Source organism: Pongo pygmaeus, chromosome 2 (assembly GCF_028885625.2).
Source record: "Pongo pygmaeus isolate AG05252 chromosome 2, NHGRI_mPonPyg2-v2.0_pri, whole genome shotgun sequence".
Taxonomy (NCBI): domain Eukaryota; kingdom Metazoa; phylum Chordata; class Mammalia; order Primates; family Hominidae; genus Pongo; species Pongo pygmaeus.
The window spans coordinates 66,289,982-66,317,647 of NC_085930.1; the positions used below are offsets into that span (position 1 = coordinate 66,289,982).

The 27,666-nt window shown below is 45.0% G+C and overlaps 1 protein-coding gene across 4 annotated transcripts in view; it reads left to right on the top strand.

Annotated features, from left to right (window-relative positions):
- VGLL4 (vestigial like family member 4) overlaps positions 1-27,666 on the top strand; it is a 168,082-nt gene that overhangs the window by 122,334 nt on the left and 18,082 nt on the right. For all 4 annotated transcript variants that reach the window (XM_054481316.2, XM_054481315.2, XM_063661721.1 and 1 more), the window contains one exon: positions 279-468. In XM_054481316.2, coding sequence (XP_054337291.1) covers positions 279-468 — 190 coding nt within the window. The remainder of the gene's footprint in view (positions 1-278; positions 469-27,666) is intronic.

The following is a 27,666-nucleotide window of genomic DNA, read 5'->3' on the forward strand; positions in this document are numbered from 1 at the left end:
TTTTGCCTCCCTCCTGCTATTTTATTGCAACTTTTTATTTTAAACTCTACCCTAAAGAGTGATTGTGCTAGAAAACCACGTTGATGTAAAATGTCTTATGGTTGGCAGCTAACCACACTCAAACCATGTTCAGAGGATGGCAGGCGGCCCCGTCCCATTGCCAAAAACTTTCCACTGGGAGTAGTTTTGCAAGGGGCTGGCTGGGCGGGCGGGGAGCCTGGGGGACTGAGATGGGGGCCTTCTCCTGCTTAGTGACTACATCATCTCTCTCTGTGTAGGTGAAGCTGCTCTCAGGGGAGAACCCAGAATGCAGACCCTGCCGGTGGCCTCTGCCCTCAGCAGTCACCGCACCGGCCCTCCCCCAATCAGCCCCAGCAAGAGGAAGTTCAGCATGGAGCCAGGTGACGAGGACCTAGACTGTGACAACGACCACGTCTCCAAGATGAGTCGCATCTTCAACCCCCACCTGTGAGTTCCTCTGTTCTTATTTTGGCTTAAGGGTGCTCCGTGCTGGGGCCCTATTTGTTTTGCAACTTTGTGCTAATTCTGATGTTATCATTTGCATACTTTATTTGAAAAGGATATCATTTCCAAAAGAAAAATAGTGTTCATCTGCCAAAAAGAAGGTAGTAAACTCATTTTTGATAACTCGTGGTGAGGTGGAAGTCTGGCTTCCCTCCAGCCTACTTGTAGGACCTTCCGCATGTTAAACTCCATATAAGTTAATGTCCCCTCAGAGCTTCTGCGAGTAGTCGAGTAGTCGTCTGCTAAGCTTCGCTTTTTTTTGCCTGTACATATTGATTGTTTTTAGGAGAATCAACATTTAGTGAATGTCATTATGCACCAGACAAATAGAAGGGAAGCTCAGCACCTTTTTTGACCGAGCAGACATCTGTAAAGTTCTTACTCAGGAGTCTAGGATTGTACACACGAAGAGGTGTTCATCCCACCTTATGTGCCCCTGGTACAAACTTGGGACCTTCCCATAAAGGGAAGCCAGCTTCCTATGCTCATGACAAGGTGCCACTCTTCACATCCAGCCAGTCCTTGATCTGCCACTGACACTGTCTACCTTCTTGACACGAATTGCTTCAACTCTTTGGGCCTCAGTTTTGTTATTTGTGAAACACAGGCTGAAACCACAGATCTCTGAATCTGTGCAACGTTACCATGTTTCCATTGGAAAAGCCTCCCGCTTCGTGCACCCAGCTTCTCCCCTTTGCACTCTCCTCTCGGCACACACCCTCCTCGCAGAGGGAGAGGCTTCGCCCCAGTTTTCAGGACTTGGAGACGCCACACCAGCTGCCCAGAGAGTCTACGGGTACAGTGGTGAGGGCAGTTGGTGTTCTCGGAGTTATCCTGCCAATCCTCGCAAGGTTGCACTGAGTATTGGAGGGAGTAGCTTTGCGTGTGCAGGTACAGAGGTCCTCCTCCTTCCCCCTTCCCAAGCGCTCACTCTGGCATGAGTCAGTGTTTCCTCATTATTCAAGATGCTCCAATTCCTGAGGGCACTGCTGTTTCCCCACAGGAAGGTAGAGCAGGGAGGGCTCCTCCTTGGAGGCAGAGCTTCCGCAGAGAGGTGGCCCAGCTCCCGCCTCTGCTGCCTCAGCTCCAGCGTCCTCGCATTCCACTCGTTCCAGTCAGCTTGGACTGTTGTGTTCAGTCATAAGACACTGACAGAGGTATTTATCCTCAAATAAATCACTGCAGTGTTAGTCAGAGGCTGAGCCTGCAGTCTGGAGCCCTGGAATTTGCTACCATCAGGAATCCAGCAGGAAGGCCCTGCAAACAATGCACTCCACAGGCAGGGCTAGCTTAACTCCTGGGTGCTCAGCTCTTGCAGTTCATTCTTTTATTCCTACGAATTTCTTATAGTTTCCCATCCGCTTTTCCCAAACCCAAATAAGAGCATTTGGTCTTTTTTTTTTTTTTTTTTCTTTTCATAAGTAAGAAAGGGGAAGGTAGCCTGCAGACAAACATGCCTTAATTTAAATCCTGATTCTGCCACACAACAGCTGTGAGGCTTTGGACAAGTCACTTAATTTAGCTGGGCCCAGTATCCTTGACAGTGATATCCTTGTCATTGTACAATGACAATGACAATGATAATGTATAGAGCTATTATGAGGACTAGAGTTAAAATATGCAAAGAGCTTGGCATGGTATAGCACTTAGTTGATGGGAGCTGTTATTTTTATTCCATTGTTCAGATAGTGGTTATGATGATAGAGAATAAGAATATATACATATGTATATATGGTGGATTTAATGTTTGATAGTATGTGCCTTTTAATCAAAATGCCTGGGTTCAATTCCCGCTTTATCTTTCATCACAGATAATATTAATTCCTTCTTCATAGGATTATTGTAAGGACTTAAGTATGGTGCCTGGCAGATAGTAAGTACTCAGCTTTAGTCATTGTTAATATTATTATTAGAATATTAAAATGTTCAGAAAATAATTTTGTGGCTAGGCGCAGTGGCTCACACACCTGTAATCCTAGCACTTTGGGAGGCCAAGGTGGGTGGATCACCTGAGGCCAGGAGTTCAAGACCAGCCTAGGCAACATGGCGAAACCCTGTCTCTACTAAAAATACAAAAAACTAGCTGGGTGTGGTGGTGCATGCCTGTCATCCCAGCTACTTTTGGGAGGCTGAGGCATGAGAATCGCTTGAACCTTGGAGGTGGAGGTTGCAGTGAGCCAGCTGAGACTCTGTCTTTAAAAAAAAAAAAAAGGCTGGGTGCGGTGGCTCACACCTGTAATCCCAGCACTTTGGGAGGCCAAGGCGGGCGGATCACGAGGTCAAGAGATCAAGACCATCCTGGCTAACACCGTGAAACCCCGTCTCTACTAAAAATACAAAAAATTAGCCAGGCGTGGTGGCGGGCGCCTGTAGTCCCAGCTACTTGGGAAGCTGAGGCAGGAGAATGGCATGAACCCGGGAGGCAGAACTTGGAATGAGCCGAGAGCGCACCGCTGCACTCCAGCCTGGGCGACAGAGCGAGACTCTGTCTCAAAAAAAAAAAAAAGGAAAAGAAAAAATAATTTTGTAGCTCTCTTGGTGGCTACAGATAAGACTTTGATGTATGGGTCTGTGATGACACTATAAATAATTTTAAGTGTAAATAATAGAATCGCCAAATTTTATGTGCAAATCACAATTGACATTATTATGGAAAGTTTTAGGAAAATAGAAACAGGAGTAACCTCCTCTCTTAGACTCCCTTACACCAGCCAGGTGACTCCCCCCTCATTTTTTTTTTATTGTGGTAAAAAATATATATATTATAAAATGTATTTTCTTAGCTGTTTCTGAGTGTACAGTGTAAGGAGGAAAGGCAATCGGTGTGTGGTTAGGTCCTTCTGAGTGTTAACTTGTTTACTGTGTGATAGTTATTTTAGTAACATTACCATTGTTTGTACTGTGTTTTCTAAGAGCCTAATGATAGATTTCACAGGCAGATTGGAAAGATGCTGCCTGTCTTACTTCTTCATGTTGTAGGGTATTTAGTGCTGCTGTTTGATGAAATGTTTCCTATTTGGGCTATAGCATGCTCCCTCCTTTATATTTGGTGCCTAAGAAGTTACCTGCAATAAATTACAGATTCATAATTATTTGAAAAGGAATAGCCTAGTGTATCTGTCTCTTTAAGGAGATTACAAAATGGTTTTTGTGCTTTATCATCTTAGAGTTTGTTAATAACGTAATGAAAATGTGATGTATTTTATCACTAAAGCAATCACAATAATTCTGGAGAAAGGAGTGTTATTGGAAAAGAGTTTTGGCTGGGTGTGCTAGCTCATGCCTGTAAGTCCCAGCACTTTAGGAGGCTGAGGCAGGCAGATTGCTTGAGCCTAGGAGTTTGAGACCAGCCTGGGCAATATAGCAAGACCCCCATCTCTACAAAAAATTTTAAAAATTAGCTTGGCCTGGTGGAGTGCTCCTTTGCTCCCAGCTACTTGGGAGGCTGAGGTGGGAGGATAGCTTTAGCCCAGGAGTTTAAGACTGCAGTGAGGTGTGATCACACCACTGCACTCCAGCCAGGGTACAAAAGGGAAACCCTGCCTCTAAAAAAGGAAGGAAGGGAGAGAGAGAGGAAGAAAGAAAAATAGTTTCGGTAGCTAGCTAACAAGGCCTGAAAGGTGTGTGGTTTGGCTGCGTTTTATTATAAGCGTCATATGGAGACATTTTCTAGTAGAAAGATGGAGAGATCAGGTGGCTCTGAGCCAGAGTAACAAGCGACAGAGGCCGGGCGAGGTGGCTCGTGCCTGTAATCCTAGTACTTTGGGAGGCCGAGGTGGGCGGATCACATGAGGTCAGGAGCTTGAGACCAGACTGATCAATATGGTGAAACCCTGTCTCTACTAAAAATACAAAAAAAGTTAGCTGAGCGTGGTGGTGTGCGCCTGTAGTCCCAGCTACTCAGGAGGCTGAGACAGGAGAATTGCTTGAATCCAGGTGGCAGAGGTTGCAGTGAGCCGAGATCACGCTGTTGCAGTAGCCTGGGCAACAGAGCGAGATGATGTCTTTAAAAAAAAAAAAAAAGAGAGGCAGCAGAGAATAAGACTGAGATCTATCCAGTTTGATTTAGGGGAAGGGGAAAAAAAAAGCGGTTCCCTTAGTGATTTCTTCAGAATTTTGAAAATTAGAATTCCTGGGATTTTATTCCAGCCTCTTAGGACCTGGCGTATTTGGACTCATCATAAATTTTTTTTTGTTGATATTGTTACCGAACCACCCGGGGTTTGGTCTAGGTCCTGCTGCTCACCACACAGAAAGCCAATGACTGGGATGAGGAGTATTGCCAAGGAAGAGGGCTTTCATTGGGTGCTACAGTCCGGGAGATGGGGCAAATCCATCTCCCTGATGGACTAAAGTTAGGGGTTTACATAGCAGGGAAGAAATGAAACAAGATTTAACAAATAGGAACTTGGGAGGAACAAGGACACACTCATAATGAAGGAGGGTCCTGCATCTCTTTGTCTGGATGTAGTGACCTGGTGGGCTTCAGTTCTTTGACTTTTTTTTTTTTTTTGAGAGGACTGAAGGTCTTTTTCTAAGGACCTCAGATAAAACAAATGTAAGTTTTAAGACTAGAAAGGTCAATTTCTGTGTTTATCCATTAACCTATCTATGGGACTGTTGGGTTGGTTCCAATACGGTGACCCTGAGAAATACATTATTTCTGTTTATTTCTTAAGAAAAGTCTTAAGAACATGAACATCTATTTGGAAGTTGAAAAGTACTCTGTGTTTGGAAAGAGTGGATTAAAGGATGGGAAGAGGTAGAGTGGGATTCATCTTGTGGAAAAATCAACAAGTTTTTTTTTTTTAATGGCCCTTGATATTCAAGTGCAATCTGGTAAGAAAGAACTCTTCCTCTTTCTCCTGCCTGCCTGCCTATTTATCTACTTATTATCCATATGGACTCCGGGGGTCCTGTCTTACTGAATGAATTGTAGCTGTCCCAGAGTTGACAAATAAGAACCCTGTCCACTGGTCCTATGTCCTTGTCGTAACCTCCATTATTTTGTTGTGGTTGTTGAGCACTTTCTTATTTTCTGGCCTACAAGTTGTTCTAGGCTCATCTTATGGCCTACCTGCTCCAGCCATGGAATTAGCCGTTTTTCCAGGAGACTCCAGATCCTTTTAGTGGGAAATAGGATTTAGAAGCCCAGATTCAGGTGCTAGGTGTTATCGTTACTATGGATTACATAGTTTTTCATGGTAACTTATTGTTACTATGATGACATTGCTTCTAGATTTGATTTGTCTAATAGTACAGCAGACACCAGCCACAGGTGTTGATTTAAAATTAAAATTAAAAATCTAGTTCCTCAGCTGCAGGAGTCACATTTCAAGCTCAGTAGCCACATGTGGCCGGTCGCTACCATATCGGACAGCACAGATACAGAACATTTCTATCATCACAAGAAGTTCTATTGAACAGCACTGTTTCTAGATCCTTTCCATGGAAAGAGCTAGGAGATAACGAGTTCCTGGCGATGCTCCAGGGCTAACCCAACTCTCCCGAGCTCCTCCTCACCCTCCCCGTTCCATACCGTATCTCCCTGGTTCACCAGTAAGAACAACATCCACACATGTACTCGTGGTCCACTCCTGCAGTGCACGTCAGGTAGTTTCAGAAGCACGGTGCCAATACCACTTTGAAAAATAAACTAAAAAGAGTTCAGGATTTGTTTATGGTTTTTCCTTCTCCCATGCTGAGGGTATAATAGTCACAGGATGAATTTGAGAGTTACTTTCCCTTTTCTCCTCAGTATTGTCGTGTTATTGAAATATATTGTTAGGTTCATTCATTTCTGTTTGCATTCAGTTTTATACTTTTTCCATCCTTTCAAATTTTATTTTTTGAATATGTAAGATATGAACATGCTCCCCAAAGTTAAAACTGTACTAAAAAGTGTACTTTTAATGTTACTCCCTACCCTGTCTTGTTCACGCCTTTTACTCCCTTCCCTGGAAGCAAAGCATCCTTCTTGTGTTTCTGTTTTGGTAAATCAAGCAAATACATGAATGTTTTATCATTTCACCTTCTTTCTTACATGTGCGATAGCCTACTGTGTATACTCACTTTAGCCTTGGTGTTTTGTTTGTTTGTTTGTTTGTTTGTTTGAGATGGAGTTTCACTCATGTTGCCCAGGCTGGAGTGCAATGAGGCAATCTCAGCTCACCACAACCTCCACCTCCTGGGTTCCAGCGATTCTCCTGCCTCAGCCTCCTGAGTAGCTAGGATTATAGGCATGAGCCACCATGCCCGGCTAATTTTGTATTTTTAGTAGAGATGGGGTTTCTCCATGTTGGTCAGGCTGGTCTCGAACTCCCGATCTCAGGTGATCCACCCACCTTGGCCTCCCAAAGTGCTGGGATTACAGGCGTGAGTCACCGTGCCTGGACACGTTTGTGTTTTTCAATGACACATCGTGGAAATATTTTCCTACCAGCTCCTCACTCTGGATTTCAGCTGCGTGGCACTCCATTACCTGCATGCATTGAAGCTCATCCAACCAGTCCCCTATGTTTGGACATTTTGGCAATTTCAGGTGCTTTACAATACTAACAATGCTGCAGTGGATGACCTTATGCATTTTAATATCTTGTGTTATTTGTAATAGAATTAAAACTCTTGAAGGCAAACAATGGGTGCAGTGTAACAGTATGGTAGATTGATATCGGTTGTGAGAGTTATTCTAGGCTGCTTGGCGGGTAGAACCTTGAGAGGGCTCTGTGCTGAAATGAAGAGGTTGTCACCTGTGTGTGTGTAGACTTAGAGTGGGACGTGTCACCTGTGAGGAAGGGAACATTTATTGAGTGCTTACTTCGGACTGGCCGTGGGTTGGACACTTGAAATATATTATCTGATTTAACTCTCACAATAATTGTGACCCTTTAAACTAGGTAGGCACATTTCTACATCTATCTGTCTATCTCTTTTTGTCTATATCAGATTGATTTTATAAAAGCAAAAATTGAGGTTGTGAGAGGATGATGTGTTTAAGTTGTTGGCAGCTGGGATTAACCCTGCTGTGTGTGACACCAACACCAGTGATCATTTGATGATGCCATAGCTACATCCCCTGGGGAATTACATGCAGCTTTAGAGGTACACATCATGTATTTAAGATGACACTTGACCAGTCCAATGTCTGGCATGTGTTAGGTGCTAAATAATTTTATGTTGACTTGAATTGGACCCTGTCTCCAGGGGAAGTGCTGTTTGAGCCCGCGTTCCCGTTGGAGCAGGCATCCTCTCTTTGATCAGCAGTATACATTTACAGTGTGTTTGCCCCCGGCCACAGAATAGGGCAGAGCCCCTAGGCTCACACTGGGATCAAAGCCATGGTCACTAGCCTTGTGCTCCATCCAGCTGTGTTTGCCACAGACCCACTGAGCAACCCATAATGAACGAGGAAGGGCCCAGTGAAAGAAAACGCAGCCTCCCCTCGCTGATGGGGGGGGCATTTGAAACACCGTCCTGGTGTGAGATGGGCCCCTTGTTGTCTTTGCTTTTAAGACGCTTCCTTTGAAGTGTTTGCTGGAGTCCGATGTCCCTATTCTGGTGTGCCCTTGAGTGTATATTCCAGGCTTGGGCTCTCTGGTTCCTGTTGCAGCTCCTCTTCCTCCTCTTCTCTCCCTCTTCCTTTGCTTGCGTTGTCCTTTCATCCTTCATTGTTCATCTGATGTTTTGTTTTGTTTTGTTTTGTTTTTTTCCTGGCCCTGTCACTTCACTTTTCTCACCATAGGGGTGAATAGAAAAAGAGGGAAAAACAAACTCAAAACCACGAATTCATTCAGCTTGACAAAAGGTTGGAGGACGCCTTTGAAATCAAGTGCTGGGCATATAATAGGAACTCAGTAAGAAAAAGAAATTGATGATTGGCTAAAATGGGATTGGGGGTTTTCCCTGGGTTTTCTTTATTTTTTGCAGAAGAGTTGATTATATATATGAGACCTCAAATGTTCTGCAGTATCTGTAGTTTTTGGTATCTGGACGTAAAATCTTTGGCAACATGATCATACCCTCTTTGGCAGCTGTTGCTTCTATGTCTTTAGAGCCTTTAGTTTGGATGTATATGGACCAGTTACCAGGAGACTATTTCACAAATTCCATGAGAGTGAAGGAAGCAATTCTTCATTTCAGGTTAAAACTGAACCCAGAGGAAATTGAAAAGCTGAGGTTATTTTAGTCCCTTGACCCTGCTAGTAACTGGGACGTTGTAAACAGTAATGTGTATTTATAGGCAAAACATGTTATTGTGTTCATGTCTACATAAGCCTTAGAGAGAGGTGAACTTTTCATCATGGAGAATGATGGTAGGTCCTGATTCTCAGCATCCAGAGAATTGGGAGGGCTTTTGTTTCAGGGCTTGTTAATAACAGCAACTCGTGAACCCTTGTGTGCTGGCACTGTGCTGCGTACTTCATGGGCACGATCGTTTTATCCTCAGTTCTATGACGTGGAGACTATCGTTATCCCTCCTTTACAGATGGTAACACTGAGAGTTCTGTAACTTGTTCAGGGTCACACACTCTGGTAAGTACCAGAGCCAGGATTAAAAACTCAGGCTGTCTGATCCTAGAGCCAGTGCTCTCAGCCACCATGGGGTATTTATGTTAATAGCACACATATCCAACTGCGATGAATCATTCGATACTGGACCGTAATGCCTGATAGTTTGGGACGATGCAGCTTAAGCACTCTCAAACCACACACTACTGAGGATATTTGGGAGGTGGGGACTGTTCATTTTAGCACGCACAAAGGAGGATGGAGGGAAGTAAAGGGGTGGAGGCCCCGGGACGTTAGTAGTTCGGCACACTCCAGGTCCCCACAGCCTCAACAGGGTTCCCTCAGGGATTGTGGAAGGGGGAGTGCTATCCAGCTGCCCCCAAGAGGCCTGAAATGAGTCTTTGTACAGGTGAGAATCCCACAGGAACAAACAAGGGTTTTCTTTATGCTCGGGAAGCTGCTTTTTCGATTGTTTTAATTCTTGTTTAAAATCTGTGGCCCAGTTTTAAGTTAGTGGCCCAAGCCAATAGTAACCTTAGCCTGAAAGATTCAAACTAGAGCATTTTATAATTTGCTTTAAGTATTTGAAGACATGTCTTTTTTTTTCCCCTCCAGATTTCATAAATCAAAGCCTATGGAATGGAATCCTTCCAACTATCTGCTCTTTCTTTCTGGCACGCCTCCTTGGCATAGTCTAAACTTGGTAGGGTCAGTGCTGAAATTCTATATTCTTTACTTTCATACGCTATCTTACAAGTATTCCCAAAGGCATTCTGGGGATTTAAGAGGATATTTTATGGTCATAAATGTAGTTGTCCTAAATTACTAATGTGGAAACTGCAATATTGTTGTTACATCGGGATTTTTAATTTTTTTAGCACCGCCCTTCAGTTCGCCCCTTGTATATCAGTTGTGTTTGTTTCCATTCACATTAGGGAGTATCATCACCTAGGAACTGATTCTCTGTGAGGTTTGCTTTAGAGTTGTAACCTGCCTTCCTGAGGTGGAAGCAGAGCTGCTCTTCTCTGAGGGCCACTCTTGCATCTGCAGATTTCTTGGAAGTGTTTTGCTAATGGAGTGTGGTACCTTTAAGTAAAGGTCACAGGCCTGACCTGTGTTGTGTGGGTTTCTTGTTTGTCAGGCTAGAGGCATTTTCTCATTTTCACAGTTGAGCTGAAAACAAAGGCCTCCTTATCCGAGCAGGGAGCTGTGCTCTTAAGAGCTGACATCAGCCTTCTCCCAGCAGGCCTCGCTTCTGCCTTAAGAGTCTTCGCAGAGAGCTGGGAAGGCAGTTCCCCATCTTGCTGCTGGCATTTTTTCTGGCCAAACGACGACACAGAATGAAGAAATGCCAAAAGGGGCAGGAGTCAGAGAAGCAGAACAAAGGCTGTTCCAGGCTGCACTGGGGACTTAGGCTTTAGCCTCTGTGGTTCTAATCTGTGCCATAAGTTCATAAAAGTGGGACGAAAACCTTGAAAGGACTTTTTTCTCAGAGAGGAATGCCTATTAGAGGACGTTTGGGGTATGTGACAGAATGTGCATTGGTCTGTGCAGAGTCACCTTTTAACATGATGCAAGTGTATTCAAAATGTAAGGAAACAAAACAACCCAGGATTCTGCTGTTTTCCTGATCCTCTGAGTGTGCTTTTTGGAATGCTCTCTTTGCGAAGATGCTTCTGCTCTGGGCACATATGTAGCAGCTGTTTTTATCCGTAGCTAGAGGATTAACCCCGACATTGCCTATGACCTTCATAGACCTCTTACTGTGACACAAAATCAGTTTGTCCTGAATGTATATGAAGTGCTGTCCCAAATCTACATTAATAGATTTGATTGAAGACTGGGAAGAGAGATGCTAAGAAATTTGGCTAGGTGTGGCTATTGATGGTTCTTTTATTTTCCTCTAATTTCTTGCTGATAAAGCAATTATTTGCCTGTGTCACATGCAGCTGGAACATAGCAAGGTGGTTTACAAGCTCCACATTCTGTATCTGGTATAGTTTTCACTTAAATGGCAGGTCTTGCTCTCTGTCCATTTTGCTGTTTCTCTGGGTTAAAACACACACCCACACATACCCACACACATTGTCTTCATTTTGAAATTTCTTCACAGATTGTCTCCAAAACATAATTAGAGGGCTTAATGTTGCAGTAATGTTCTGGGTCTGGCAGTAGCTAGAAACTGTGCCAGACAAGGGATCTGAGTTCTGGATCCGAGCCTTCCAGCCCCAGCAGAGGCAACACATACTGCAGAATAGAAGGAAGCAACTGTTGCTACTGCCCTCTCTTCCAACTTCTTATACTACCTCTTGCCTTTCTTCTTGAAGAGACCTAAGAATAATGCAGCTAATGAATCTACATAGAAACAAGCTCCAGAAACTGGGTCAACGCCAAGTAGAAAGGACAAACCAACTCCTATTAGGTCAGGTCAATGTAGAAGCACATCTGAAAACTGAAATCTTGCTGAATCCCTAAATTTCCATGTCATTGAACCCAACTGGGGATGGTTATGAGTTTTCTAGCTTGTTAGGAGTCATTTCCTCAGCTGCATCTGACAACTGGAGTGACACCCCTCGCCACTGCTCAGATTGTCTCAAAATACTCTTCTCTCAAGATGCTCTAAGGGAAACGGAAGTGTTCCCTGGTCAAAGTTTGGCAGGTCCCAAACTCAGTCTCCCGGGTCTGCTCCTGCATGTTAGCACCTTTCAGGCTTTGAGAAGTCTTATGCACAGAAACACTGTTTAGCCGAGTTTCTCAAATGGAATTGGCCATTGAATCTGTTATGGACTGAGTGGTGTCCCCTCAAAATTCGCGTGTTGAAGCCTCAACCCCCAATGTGATGCTCTTTAGAGATGAAGCCTTTGGGAGGTGATGAGGGTTTCATGAGGTCATGAGGGCAGGCTCTGGTCTGTTAGGATTAGTGCTCTTATAAGAAGAGACAGCGATCTCGCTTGCTGTCTCCCCACCACATAAGGACACAGCAAGAAGGCGGCTGTCTCTAGGCCGGGAAAAGCGCCCTCACCAGACACCAACCATGCTGGCATCCGAATCCCAGGCTGCCAGCCTCCAGGACTGTGAGAAAACAAACGTCTGTTTAAGCCACCTAGTCCACAGTATTTTGTTATGGCAGCTCAAGCTAAGACAGAATCCTTCATCCCCTTTTCATAAGACCTATTTTTAATATTCCTTGGCGTATACTTGCCCCATAAATATTGCCTAACAAAAGGAGCATTTTATTTGGTTCCAAAATTCTCTTATCACAAACTTTCAGACTTGCAAAGCTCTGGTGCTGTAAAGCTTAAGTATGAACATGAAATGGTGTTTAATTCCTTGACTTGGGGCTGCTGGGTGCCATCTTTAATGCTTGGGGCTTTCAGAGAAATTCACTGAGGCCGGAGAAATTGGGGAAACTTGAGGTTCTGTCCTCCTTTGACCCCGTGCCTGCTTATCTTCCATCCCTACCTCTCCCCGCCTCCATAGCTATTTCTAGAGAGATCACCTGTTCTTTGATATCCACTCCCTAGTCCAGTGCTGTTATCCATACCAACAATTCTGTTGAATCCTCTCCCTGCATTCAGGAGTGACCTACTGGTTGCCAGGTTCAGGAAAGAGTGCAGTCCCTTGTCTTATTTGATTTCCTCTTTCCTGAAGGGCTCTCCTCACCTGCTTCCTGTAGGGCTCTTTTCTGGCTTTCTTTGGTCCCTTCCCACCTCTGTGGCCGCTCCTCAGGATCTTCCAGAGACTCGTAGTTATTGGCATTCTCCAGGGTTCTGGCATTCTGCCTGCACAGACCCTTCTAACCAAGTCACACGTGAACCCGTGGCTGGACTTGCCACAATAGGTTGAGTCCCAAATCTTTACCTCTAGCCTAGACCAAGCCTTCACACCCCATAGATCCACCCTCTCACTGGGTGTTGTATGTGTGCCCTAAATCCAGCACTGCCTCACTGGAATTGGCATCAGCTGCTCCGTTGTTCTTCCAGCACTTCACCAAGTCTACTCCTTGTCTTATGTCCCCCTATTCATGACTGATACAAGTCTCTTTCCATTTGTCTGGGACGTTGCCTCTTCCTTCTTCCGGTCATTGCCTGTGGATCAGCCTGCTAACTTCCCAGTAGGCCCTGGCTGGGGCTGTAGTTTAGACCCCCGTTTGCATGGCAGTGCCCTCCTGACTGGTCTTACTGGTGCTCGAGTGTCAGAAGGTGGTTTCTGAAGTATTCATCTCTGCTTGGAATCCTTCCACAGTCCCAGTCCGCCACAGGGTGACACTGCCAAGGCCCATCTCCATGGGTGTCTGCCTGTAGGACCCCCTGGGCTGCAGCCCAACTGGGGGCCTGCACACTCCATCCTCCAGTGTGGTTCTGAAAGCCACCTCCTTTGGCAAGTGGCACTTCCTCCTGCTTCAAGGTGAATACTACTTTGTGTAAAATGATGACACTTTGCTACAATTGGGTGTCCAGCTGTCTGTCCCCTTCCCTGGCCTACAAGTTCCACCAGACCAGGGGCTGAATTTGCTCAGGTCTGTAGCACTATACCCTCCCAGTGCCTGACACCAACTAGGTGCTGAGTAAATGTATGAATGAAAAAGGAGTCATGAGGAGAGCTCTGTGAAAACACTCTTCCCTTTGGGACAGATGTTAAGAATCACTTTTAAACCCATATAAACCCTGAGTGGCACCACTTAGTATACTTCCATTTTCTCCCTTGTAGCCTTGATGTTTACTCTTCCACAAGTGCCAGAACAGAGCCCCACTGCTCTCCTTTCCCTGCTAAGCTCTTGAAAACAGAAAAGCGGAAATGCACACATGCACGAAGTTCCGTCGGTAGCACCAGCCCTGCCCGTGATGCTTCTTTCACGGCACGTGATGTCATCCTGGTGTTAACTCTCAGTAAGAAGCCCCCCCTGGTTTCTTGTGTGGATGAAATGATTTTTTTCATTCCTGTATATTTCTTGCTTATGCATCTGGCTCCAGTCCGAGTGTGAACATAAAGTGAGGTATATGGAAGTGAGGAATTCAGTGCATTTGGGTTGAGTCTCACAGGGAAGAGAGATGACCAGACATTTCGTTTGGGTGGAAATTGACCCAAAGTACAGATGTGCTCATACTCTGCTAGAAAAGCAAGCACATCTCGGCCCAAGTATGTACTAGTTCTGGTATTTTTCAGATTTTTCCAAAAAGTCCTCAAAGCCAAAGTGTTTTTCAGCTGTTTTCTAGTAGATTTGTTGTTGTGTTTATTTTATTTTTGTGTGACAGCTTTGTGCTTGTATCACTAATAGCTGTCATCTCTGTGTGTTGGTTTTGAATGACACTACATCATTTTGTCTTAGGCCTTTGGCTTTTGAGCAAGTTACATCCAGTGATAGAAACACAGACACTCCATGTCACCTAGGAGCTGACTGTCCACCATGGCTACACTTGGTAGGGGAGGCATTGCAGAAAGGCGCCTGAGCCGTGCAGCTCCTTCATCGGCAGAGATTTCTCTAGAACCTCATTGGAGGACTTTGCTGAGTTTATCAGTGGATTGTGGCTCTGGCTCCCTTTGGACTATGAAATAAGATAGAGTTTCTTTAGGATGACCATCAAGGACTTTGATGATCTGCTCCCAAACTCCCTCTCCCAGTATTATTACTCAGAAGATGGCCTCCTTGGCCTTTCCTTGAAAGTCTCTTTGGCCATTAGCCATGGTTTAATTCCAAAATAATTTATTTAAATCCCTGCTATTATTTCTCGACTTTCAGCAAGCTACACAGAGTTGTCTGTGTAAGAAGCAGGTCTCATGCAATTCAGGGCAAGCAGTTTGGATTCTCCAACTTCCCTTGTGACTTTCATTTTGAGGCTAATATTTGAAACTAACATATTTGTCGCCAGTGGCATCTTTTCATGCATGTCAGGACTCTCTCCATCACACAGGCGCCTCCTGGTATCCCCGTGCCAACTCTTGGGGAATTCGAGGGCTCCCGACAAAGCAATTGTCATATACAGCCATCCCTGGATATCCTTGGGAGATTGGTTCCAAGACCCTCGAGGATACAGAAATCTAAGGATGCTCAAGTCCCTCATGTAAAATGGCATAACATTTGCAGATAACCTATGCAAATCCTCTCGTATACTTAAGTCACCTCTAGATTACTTATACCTCATACAATGTAAATGCTATGGAAATAGTTGTTATACTGTATTGTTTAGGGAATAATAGCAAGAAAAAAGTCTATACCATCAGAGGCCTGACTACATTTTCCATCCATGATTGGTTGAATCTGTGGATGTAGAACTTGAGGATATGGAGGGCAGTGTATACCATATTACCTGCACTTTAAGTCACATCATTCTACATATTCCAGCCAAATTTGGTGATAATCTCCTCTTTGTATCCTTCCTGCACCGTTTCCTCACCATAGATACTTTTTATTTTAGAAAAAGTTCAGACCTACAGAAACGCTGAAGGACTGGCACAGTGAACACTCACATACCCTTCCCTGCATTCATCAGTTGTTAACGTTTGCCTGTATTTGCTTTATCTTTCTTTCATATGTGTGCAGACAATGATATGATCTCACATCATCTTTTCATATTCAGTAATGCCCTTTATACTATGAGATTTTTTAAAAAATTCTTTTATATTCTTTTTAATTCAAGAATCGGTAATGAATCACATTACATTTAGTCATTGTATTTTCTAGCAATCTTTAATCTAGGAGTTGTCCCACTTTGCAGGGGGAAGGGTTGGGGGCTTTCGTGGGATGGGGGCTTTCATGGGGAGGGAAGAGGGGACCCAGAGACTGCTCTGGAGTGTCAGGTCCTCGGGGCCTCTCTTTGAAACACCCAGGGACCAAAGGCAGGGGGTCGCCTGTCCATCAGCACTGGGAGGGGTGACGTTATATATGATAAAGGGGGGATTTAGGATATGTGTGGTTCCTCTGTGGTGGGAAGTGTGCTGCATTCGGAAAGAGGGGACAAGGGAAGCAAGAGAGCTGTTGGAGGAGGCAGAAGATTTGGAATGCAAGATGGCGAGATACATGGAATAAATTAAACACCTCATGCCTGCTCTAAGATAAATCACCTTTTCATAAAATTTGATTTCCTGCCCCCAAAGGCTCATCTCTAGCCAACAATTCCAGCAGTTTTACTTTTTTAAAAAATCCAGTATCTTATTCATGGCAGAGGTGGAACATTCCCCTGTCCCTTTTTCTCCTTAAACCTACAAATCTGAAACAAGACTGTAATAGATTTCTGTCTTGGGAGATCCCTCAATTTTTTACTTATAAATAATTCATTCAAGTCTCCACTGAATTCTCTCGCCCTCTCTCTCTTTCTCTTTTTTTTTTTTGAGATGGAATCTCACTCTGCCACCCAGGCTGGAGTGCAGTGGCGCAATCTCGGTGCACTGCAACCTCTGCCTCCTAGGTTCAAGCAGTTCTCCTGCCTCAGCCTCCTAAGTAGCTGGGACTACAGGCATGCGCTACCATGTGAAGCTAATTTTTGTATTTTTAATAGAGACTGGGTTTCACCATGTTGGCCAGGGTGGTATCGAACTCCTGACCTCAAGTGATCTGCCCGCCTCGGCCTCCCAAAGTGCTAGGATAACAGGCATGAGCCACTGTGTCCAGTCCAGTGAAGTCTCTTGACTGTGAAAACTGGTAGCATTTAAGTGTGTATTGGGGCATGTTCTAGTTTTTAGCAGCATATTTGATTTATAATAAAAAGAGTTCTTGGGATTTTGACTTGATGTTAATAACTCCTTAATGGAGCTGTGATTGGAGGATGATATGTACGTAGGACCTAGGAAGGTGACCAAGTTGTGACACTTGGAGCCAGTGGTGGTGGTGGTGGTGGAACCCTGGTGCTGGGAGAGGGCAGAAGGCAGGCTCTGGTGAGAGGCTGCACATGGACCCACCGTGGGCACCTTCCGCCTCCTGAAGCCCAGATCCCTGGGGCCACCTCGTTTTTTTTTTCTCTCTTTTCAAGGATTGGTTGTTCAGCATTTTTTTATTTCCAAGAAATATCATAGTATCTTTCCAGTACGTTGCCCTTTTTTCCTTAAACTAGGTTTGTTTTATGTTGCTTGTAAACAAAAGAACTTTTTAACAAATACAGATATTTGGGTTGTTTACATTGTTTTACTGTCATTTGCAGAACTTCGAATATCTCCATCCTTCCTCCTATCTCATATATTCCCACTTTTATAGAAGTGGAATTTCTGGATCAGAGGTCTTCCATGTCTGTTTTTGCTGGTGTGTTCTCGCTCTATATGGTTTACTGATCTGTTCCCACCAGCAACTGTATGCATTTGTCTCTTTCTCGGCATCGTCCCACAGGTGACTGCTACCATTTATTCATTTATATAATATTTGCAAGTTTCTTGGGGAGAAACATTGTTATTGTGTGTTTTTTTGTTTGTTTGTTTGTTTCTGCTACTAGAGAACTTGAATGATCTTTTCATATCCTTATTGGCCGTTTGCATTTCTTCTTCTGTGACTATGATGTTGTTTATACCTTGTCTTTTTTGTAAATTAGAGTATTCATCTTCTTTCTCTTGATATGTTACGACTCTTCATATTAAGGATGCTCTGTCAAATGCGTTGGGAAAATAAGTAATGTTATTTGCTTTTCAGCATTATTTACTGTGTTTTAGAAATACAGATTTTTAAAATTTGGATGTGGCCAAATCATTAAATCTTTTATTTAATGGAAAAGCCTTGTAAAATGTTCTGGAAGGGACTGAAATGTATTGCGTAACACCTGGCCAGGATGTGTCTTGATGGTAGAATGATCGTTATGTGTTTAATACACACGTCTGCCGTGGAATGGAGGGAAGCTTATTGTTTGTGTGTCATCACTTCGTCAGTCCATCCCCCCAAACCTCTCCTGAGGGCCTCCTGGGTTGGGTGTGTTGGGGAGACATGAGTATGCTTGGGGGAGTCAGCCCTGGGTAGAGAGGAACTTGACTAGGCCGGAGAAGGTTTCTGCCACGGTGATGGGCAGGAATGTGCCCATCCTTGGCGGAGCTGAGGGGGCTATGGCCACTGTCTCCCAGAGGCACGCCTGGAATGGGAGCATCGTCATCGTGACGAGAGTGGGATTGCAGCCCATTCCTTCCCGGGTTGTCTTCTTTTTTTGTCCTCTTTTTCTCACCTGGTCCCCTCCAGGATATTTTTCACTGTCACATTGAGCTTTTAGAGTATTTGATAGTCTCTTGTTGAGTACCATTAGTAAGCTCTGAAACGAGAAAAGTTTAAACTCTGCTTTTATTTAACCATTTTACCAGATGTTTCCTGTGGCTTGACAGATGTACCATTTACTAGAAAGTTACACTCCTGAGATTTGGAATGTTATGGACACTGTTGCTATAGACAGTGATTCTGTCAGGGCAGGATTTGGAAGACAATTTTCACATCATTTTGGGGTTGAAGATGTGTTTTTCACCAGAACAGAAATGCTGTTTTCATAATCTGCTTTTATCTTGTCTTTTATAATTCGAACCTCTGGTTTATAAAATACTATATCTGGTTGATCAGAGTTTACTCTGATAAATACCATGGTGCTTCAATTGGTGTTACTTTCTGAAAGCAGCTGAGCTTGGGTATATCAGGGTCTTGTTTGCAAAACTGACCTGGGTGTAAAAGAACTCAGGTAGTGGGCAGGCGGAAATTTAAATTGGGCTGAAAATCTTATGCTTCACTTCTCTGGGCTACTTGATGCTGGCATATGGCTAAGACATCTGCAGACCTGGCAACTTCTTGCACCCAATCTACAAGTTCACCAAGACAAACCTAGGATGGCTGTGGCACCTTTGCTTCTCCAGTGCCTGGAGTCACCATCTGTGGCAGCCTGAGTCCTAAGAGAAAAGCTTCTCACCTAGGATTCTGCTGGTGGAAGGGAGGCAGAAGGAAGTTGCTTCCTACAGTGCAGGAGTGAGACTGTAGCTGTGGCTGCAGCAGAGAATAGGGGATTTCTGGCATTCCTTCTCTGAGGGGCTGGCTGCAGCCCTGCTGTGGAGTTGCATGCATCTTGCCTTCGGAGCTCCTCCACTTCTGCAGCAACCTTCCTCTCCTGTGTTTTCTTTAGCCTTATTTTGAAGTTTTATAAAAGCCTTATGTTATGGAAGATGGAGAAACAAAGAAAGAGGAAATCGCATGCTGTAATTCTGACAGCAAATCTATTTTCTCACCAAATGGAACTGTAATGATGCGTGTAGCGTTTTGGCAAGGCACCCTCTGTAAATAAACCCTCCCAGGAGTTCCTGACCTACCCCAGGACCCATAGGAAACTTTTCTTGCAGTGCAGGGGGCAAGCAGGCCCCTTACCTCGTAACCCTCCTTTCAGGGAGGACTTTTATTCTGACAGGCGCCCGCCCATCCAGTTTTGTGCCTGAGACTGCTTGCCAAGTTTGTGAGGCCCAAGGCTTTCTTGTGGGAGGACGCTGGGCTGTCTTCATGCTCTTTGGCAATGATTAAAGTGAGGTTAGTACCAAGAACCCTTTCATTTTATTCCCTTATCCTTGCTTTTTCAAAGCAGATGGCAACCCTGTATTTTCAGCTGTAATTAATTTAAACTGCGAGACAGCAAGTGCTGGGAGAGGTAGAGTAGTCTTTGCTTAGAAGGGACAGCAGTGATTTTCCTTCTCGTCCCTCCCTTCTCCCCAAACGCCACCTTGTCCCAATCAGATTTGTGCCATGCACAGTTTCTCCTAAGCGGGGACTGGAAGGGGAGAGAGGGCTGCTGAGAGCAGCTGCAGCATGGCTCCCTGCAGGAGCTGGAAGGGTTAAGGCACACTAGTGATTGTTTCCTTCATGGATTGGAAGTAACCAAGTTTCAGGTGATGGCTGTCATGTGACCGCCTCTAGACAATGGTGCATAGTTTGGCTGCTGATTCGGGGAGTACAAGGTGCTTTTTCTTCCCACTCAGTCCAGCTGCCAAGATCGCCTCCAAAAGGGGGTATGTTTTAGGTTTAACATTTATTCTTAAAGAAAATTACAAGGGAAATAAAAGCACTTGGCCACAGTTGGAGTCCGGAGGGTTTGACCTCAGCTATTTGACCACTTTCCTCCGTGGAAATTGTACTTGAGTCCCTCCTAAGTTGCCTTAGAGTGCAGGACCAATTAGAGATTGAGAGATCTTTCACATTTAATAGAAAATGAATGCTTTTGTTTCATCTCTCAGTAACTTGTACAGTCATTCCACAGAGCAGCCTCTCCTCCCACCCTTTTGTCCCCTCCTTGTTCCGAATGAAGCTGGGTCGAAAATGGAGAGTGGAGTAAGTGACTGCTTGAGGGCCGGGTGTCTAAGTATGCTCACCTGCCTGCACAGATGAGGACCCTCCGGGTTTTAGTTTCATCATTCGAGAAATGCACTTTCTGGCCATTAAAGAGAAGTTGCATGGCTGGGCACGGTGGCTCACGTCTGCAATCTCAGAACTTCAGGAGGCCGAGGCAGGCAGATCACCTGAGGTCAGGAGTTTGAGACCAGCCTGATCAACATGGTGAAACCCCGTCTCTACTAAAAATATAAAAATTAGCTAGGCGTGGTGGCGCATGCCTGTAATCCCAACTACTTGGGAGGCTGAGGCAGGAGAATCACTCGAACCCAGGAGGCAGAGGTTGCAGTGAGCTGAGATCGTGCCACTGCATGCCAGCCAGGGCGACAGGGCAAGAGTTATCTTTTTTTTTTTTTTAAAAAGGAGTTGCAGATTGAAGAGGATCTATTAACATAATGTGTATGCAAAGCACTTCGTGACACTGTACACCAATGTTATACAAATGGTCACTATGTATTGCTGTTGTTAACATTAGCCATCCTCCGATGACTTGAAACAATTTTTAAAGGTTCACAGTGAGAAATGAGAACCACAAATATGTAGCTTATAAGTCTCTGAAATGCTCACTGTTGATTACAACATCATTGACTGCAGTGGGCCCCTTGTGTGCCCAAGTTTGCTGGATTTAGTGAGCTGGGTGGTGGATATGCTTTGCTGATTTAACTTTTATGTCCAGTGTTTACATTATTCATGAACGTTCATTTCTCTCATGAACCACTTGGGCTGTTTTCACAAAGGCTTACAATTTCAGTTATTGTTGTGGACAAGATCCATCCTTTTGGAAACCTTTAATTTTTCTCTAGTAGAGAGGGCCAAACAAATGAAAAATGCATCCTATACTTCCCACCTCCTTTACTACCAATGATGTTTTCAAAATTAAACAGAATTATCATATGATGCAGCAATTCCGCTTATAGGTATACACACGAAATAACTGAAAGCAGAGACTTGAATGGATACTTGCACACCCATGTTCATAGCAGCATTATTCACAATAGCCAAAAGTTGGAAACAACCCAAGTGCTCATCACCGGACGAATGGAGAAACCAAATGTGGTCTGTACACACAATGGAATATTACTCAGCCTTAAAAAGGAAGGAGATTCGGACCCACGCTACCACACAGATGCACCTTGTGTAAGCCAGTCACGGAAAGACAAATGTTGTATGACTCCACTGACATGAGGTTCCTAGAGTAGTGAAAGTCCTAGAAGGTAGAATGGTGGTTCCAGCGGCTGCAAGAAGGAGGAAATGGGAGGTTGGTGTTTAATGAGTGCAGAGTTTGGGAAGAGGAAAAAGTTCTGGAGACGGATGGTGCGGTTGGTGGCACAACATACCAGTGTACTTATTGTCACTGAAAAGTGAATTTTATGTATATAGTACTTTACCATAGTAAAAAAAAATACGAAAAACTGTGATGACCAACTTAGGTCAACTGAATAAACATCAATGAGTCAATTGTGTGTGAATCCTTTATATTCCATACTCACCTGGGGTGACTGAGGCTGTGAAGGAGAGTCAGGCACCTTGGAGGGCAGACCGAGCTCCAGGAATACAGTATTTGGTGCCTAATAATCAACAGATATGATGCGTGATGACCACTGGGGGTGGTAATTTTAATTTGAAGAGTAGTTCAGAGTCACCATTACCATCTGGTTTGGAAGCCCTCGTACAAAGGAAAGGTGCATGAAACTTGGGGTGCATGAAACTTGGGGGGAGGGTGCTTCTGAATTCTCTGGAGGCATTATTTGAATCATCAACTCAGGAGTTTGGGGGAAGAGATGCCACTTCAGTGTTAAATGGAATGATTGAACTCCCCCCACATTCTTTTCAGTCTTCCACACTGCACACTCCACAGATGAACGCTTCTGGGTGAAATATGATTTTATAGCCAGGGGGTCGCATCTAGATGTGAGTGATGTTACAGTGAAGCTCCGTAGACAGGTTAGTTCTGAAGTTTTTGCAGAATTTGAAAATGAGACTATTTTAAAAGAAATGCAGTTTTATAACTCAGATCAATGAAATAGGCTCTCAGTACTGTTTTTTCCCATAGGAACTCTGCTTTATTTGTCATTAAGGGTGTCCATTGTCAGTAAAGCAGTAGCCTTGCTAAGCACCTGGAGGTCCTCAAAATAATTTTTTCTTTAAGTAATGTAAATCTTATTTCTGTAATGCATCTGGTTTTTTTTTTTTTTTAGAAAATTAGCTTGGCCAACCCTTTCCCCCTAGTTTTGGAAAGATGGAGCGTAGCCCTGACTACCTGGATGCTCAGAGGCAGTTCGTGTTGAGAATTAACACACTACATGATTGGCTCTCGGGAGGAAGGTCCTTACGGTCTATTAGTAATTTAAAGAATATACAGTAGAGGCCGGGCGCGGTGGCTCACGCCCGTAATCCCAGCACTTTGGGAGGCCGAGGCGGGCTGATCATGAGGTCAGGAAATCGAGACCCTCCTGGCTAACACGATGAAACCCCGTCTCTACTAAAAATACAAAAATTAGCCGGGCATGGTGGCGGGCGCCTGTAGTCCCAGCTACTTGGGAGGCTGAGGCAGGAGAATGGCGTGAACCTGGGAGGCGGAGCTTGCAATGAGCAGAGATCACGCCACTGCACTCCAGCCTGGGCGACCGAGCGAGACTCCGTCTCAAAAAAAAAAAAAAGAATATACAGTAGATGCCTCAAAATCTTTTACTAGATGAGCATTTAATCACTTCGTATACTCAATACTCAGATTTTCAATGGGTGTGTGATAATTTAGCTCAATAGTTTTGGGGTTTATTTATTTATTATTATTATTATTTTTTGCAGAGTTTCTGAGTTCAGTCAGGGTAGATCGGTAACTTTAAGAGGAAAATCAGATTTGATATTTTTATTTAGTGCTGAATAAATTTATTGAACCAGAGGTCTTCCTGTAGTACGGAGAAGTCCGCAAAATAATTTTGAACTGGTTGCTACCAACCTTAGGGCTGGACCGTGGGAAGGCGGCTGGCATTCAGGCAGTTGTGACCATGCTCTGGTGTGTGGGGAGGAGGAGACTGCCACACACCACGTGACGCAGAAAGGAAGTCTGATTATTTGTCTCTGATATGTCTGCACGCACTCATTCATGTCTGGTCCTTAGCCAGTATGGGGTCCACAAAGCTGAAATAATAGGAAGAAAAGGACTGGAGACTTTTATGCGACCACACTGTGCAACATGGGTGTGGAAGCGCCTACTGGCATCTTGGGTTGTTTTGATGAAAGGATAGTACTGGTGACTGCAGGTCTTGGAATAATCCTGATGCTGAAGATTAGTTTTTGTTAGACTGTCTATGCTGGTGTTTGGTTCAGAAACGTGCTACAATAAATGGAAGGGAGTGAGTCCTTACCTGTGTGCCTTATTTCCTTAGGCTGCTTCTGGAGTGTGACCCTCTTAAATATGAATGTTCACCTGTGTCGTGTGCCCCGTGGGTGACAGGTTGGATAAGGGGTCTTATGTCAGAGTAATTTGAAGGAGAATTCTGGGCATGGCAAGGTTGACATAGAAGTCCTTTTCAGTAGTTGGAAGAGGAAATAAGATTCATTGAATTTTTCCAAAGGGCAGACCTGGGACCAAAGAATTGTATTTGAAGGCAGAGTTCATTCATTAGGAGGGAGAACCTTTAGGAAGGAGGTAGGCAGCCGTCTGGATAGTGTTTAAGAAGCAGCTGTGTGGCGCTCCTTGAGGGAGGCTGGGATTCCACATCTCTCTCCTGTTAAAACCATTTTAGTGTGAAGTGTTCTCCTGAGTTGGACAAAGCATCCAGTCTTTACACTGTACAGTTTTTTTTGGGGGGTGGGGTCTTACTCTGTTGTCCAGACTGGAGTGCAGTGGCATGATCTCGGCTCACTGCAGCCTCTGCCTCCCAGGTTCCAGAGATTCTCTTGCCTCAGCCTCCCAAGTAGCTGAGACTACAGGCGTGTGCCACCACACTTGGCTAATTTTTGTATTTTTTGTAGAGACGGGGTTTCACCATGCCAGGCTGGTCTTGAACTCCTGGCCTCAAATGATCTGCCCGCCTCAGCCTCCCAAAGTGTTGGGATTACAGGCGTGAGCCACCACACCTGGCCACTAAACAGTTTTATAATATTTTCCAGCAATTTGCTGTATAATATGGAGTAAAAACAAGAGTGAGTCTTCAAAAGAATTTGAAGTTATGAAAGATGACAGTGCCAGCCGGAAGAACGAGAGAGGGAACGGCGGAAGGTCTGGTCTCCTCAGACCACTCATTTCTGGGGGGTTGGCGCTGGCCAGGGCTGTCCTCCTTGGGTTTCCCCAGGAGCCCCAGGGCCATAGATGGGCCAGCCCTGGGTCACCCAGCTTCATGAGTTCCTCTGTCTGACTCTAACCTGTTGCTGCTGGTTTCTCCTGAGAATTTGTTTAGTTTTTGGTTGGCTCATTCATAAAATAGTTGTGTGCCAGGCACTGTTCTAGACACTGACTTGCAGACACTTCTGAGCAGCCTACCGAGCAGTCACTGTTCCCGTTTCCCTCCAGGAGTGTCTAGAGGGAATGTGTCTTCTCTCCTAGCCTTGAGTTGGCGGATGGGCTCTCTCTCCACCCTCTGCCTTCCTGAGGTGGGCATTGGAGGCAGTGGGTCCTGCCCTCCACTTTTCCAGCACAGGGAAGGCCTTTCCAGCGGAGCTCAGAGTCAGATTGAGGGTGCGGGGTGGAGTGAAGCAGCAGGGAGAACGGGACTTCTGGGTTGACTAGCACTGAGTGGTCTTAGTGGTCAAATGCCTCTTCTTCACCCCTCCCTCTAGTCCTTGCCTCAGCTGTCTCAAGTAGTCCCTGGAGGATGGCAAGGCAGGATGTCGACATGCTGATGCCTCTGCTGCTGTGCAGAGATCGCCGTCTCTCCCAGGGTTTTGTCCACCTCAGATACTGCAGCTCAGTGAGGAAGGAAAGATAGTGTTTTTCATCCCTTCTATGATACAAGGGCTCTATTTAATTTCAAAAATATGATAGTAGTTGTATTTTTAACATATTCCTTGAGAGATTACATAATGACAAAAACAACTACAAATTAGCAGCAATAGGAATTTTAAATTCTTTTCAATTTTATTAATCTCAGCAACATCTCCATTCATTTGAAAACTCTAATGTGGGACACATCTGTTTTGCCTGTAAACAGTGCTTAGCATGCACATGGATTCCTGCCCCATCTGAATTAAGTTCTGGGGGTCCCGGCCGCAGGTGGGCATCCACTGCTGGCTGTGCTCTCACAACTACTTCCCTGGCAACAGTTGCTAACGTGTGGGCAGGTGAGTTGCTTTACCGGTCACGTTCTCAGCCATGACCTGTTTCTCAAACATCAGTTTTTCTTAAAAAACTAAAGCTAATAATGAAAAACACATGTAGACAGTTCTGGTTAAAGAAAACTGGTACCTTATTTACATAGAGTTGAGCTATTCAGAAATGTGACCTGAGGATCTGGGCAACCTGGACGGGCTCCGCGCCTCTGGCCAACATTTCCGTGAGTCCCGCCTCTCTAGAGGCAACAGGTCTGGAAAGCCTGCACACATTCCCAAGCGAAGAGGGTCTCTGAATGCTGGAACTGGATATGGGAAAGTTGCAGGGGTTGGCCCCGGACTCACTCAGAACCTGTTTGCTCTGACTTTACGCCTCATTCTAGCCAAACCAGCCACCTGGCTTTTTGGGCCACCATAGGGAGAATGGAAAGATGGAGACTACCAGCAGCAGCGTTTCCGACAGGTCTCTAACTAAAATCACTTAGAGTTTCTCTCCTAAGGCTGGTGTCTGGGATCTTTCTTTAAGCGGCTGCCTCTGGGTAAGTGCACAGTGTGGTTCCGGATCCGCCAGGTTTCCCAAGTGTCTTCCTTCCCTTGCACAGATCTGAGGACCAATTGTGCCCAAGGAAAGGAGGGACCCATTTTGCCCTCAGAGCTCCTTCCAGTCTCAAGGAGAGAGAGGGGCAGACTCACACACGATGCAAATTCCAGCTGAGCTGCTGGAGGGAGTCAAAAGAAACTTGAAGGCTGGAGCATGTGGAGATGCTGGCTGTGCTGATTTAATGACTGTCACTCTTGAGAGCACAGTGACTGGAAACCCTTGGCGCAGTTAGAGAGACAGAGTCCACACTGACAGGAGAGCAGCAGAAGTGGATGCCCGTTTGCTCTCACAGCACTCAGTGCGGCCGCTTTCCCTCTAGCACCACAGACCTGAGCTGCTTTTGAAACCCTCCGGGCATTGGCAGCAGGGGAGCAAGGACCTGAGTCCCTGCTCCGCCACCTGCCAGCCACATGGCCCCAGGCAGATCCCTCCACCTCTCAATCCACTTTTCCTTGGTATAAAGTGGGAATGGGGGTTGGCACGAGCGTTGAAGAAGAGAGAGGAGGAGGTGCAGGAGTAGTGAAAAGATCTGCGGCTTTATTCTTTCATCCTCCCCAAACACCGCCGAGCCAAAAGGGTTTTGGATGGTAACTCGGCCGACAAGCTTCTTCCCTCTTGTATGTAGGCGCATAAGATGGGGCTCTTTTTCCTGGCTTCCTGAACCATATTTGGGGGCAGCTAGCCCTCCAGCTTTTAAAATAGATACACACACACACACACACACACATATATATATACACACACATACATATATACACACACACACACATACATATAGTTGAATTGACAGTAATTGTACATATTCATGGGGTACATAGTGAAGTTTTGACATGTGTCATGTAGAGTGACGAGCTCAGGGTGATTAGCCTCCATCATCAAACATTTATCGTTTCTTTGTGCTGGGAACATCCAATATATGGATGTTTTTTGAAACTATGTAGTGTATTATTGTTAACTGCAGTAACCCTACAGTGAAACTATATAGTGTATTATTGTTAACTGCAGTCACCCTACAGTGGTCTAGGTGACCATAGTGCTGGAACTTACCCCTCCTACCTGGCTGTAATTTTGTATCCTTTAGCAAATCTCTCCAGCCCCTACCTTCTCCCTACCCTTCCCAGCCTCTGGGACCCTCAGCTTCTTACTGGCAGGTCTGGGCTGACCTGGCCTCCCCAGCTCTGGTCTCTGTTTGGACTGTCATTGTGTGGTGCTTGTGCAGTGCCTCAGGATGACAGGCATACAGGACAGGTGACCGAGGCCCAGTGGATCTCAGGACCTCTCTTTAAATGTCCAGAGGAAGCTTTAAAAACTTTTAGGTTGATCATAGATAAAGCAGAAGAAACATGGGTGTGGCGAATATCTAAAGCCGTGTAAAGCAAGGCAGCGGGTGGGTACAGCCTAGGGAATTGTATTAGTTTGCTAGGGCTGCCATAACACAGGGCCA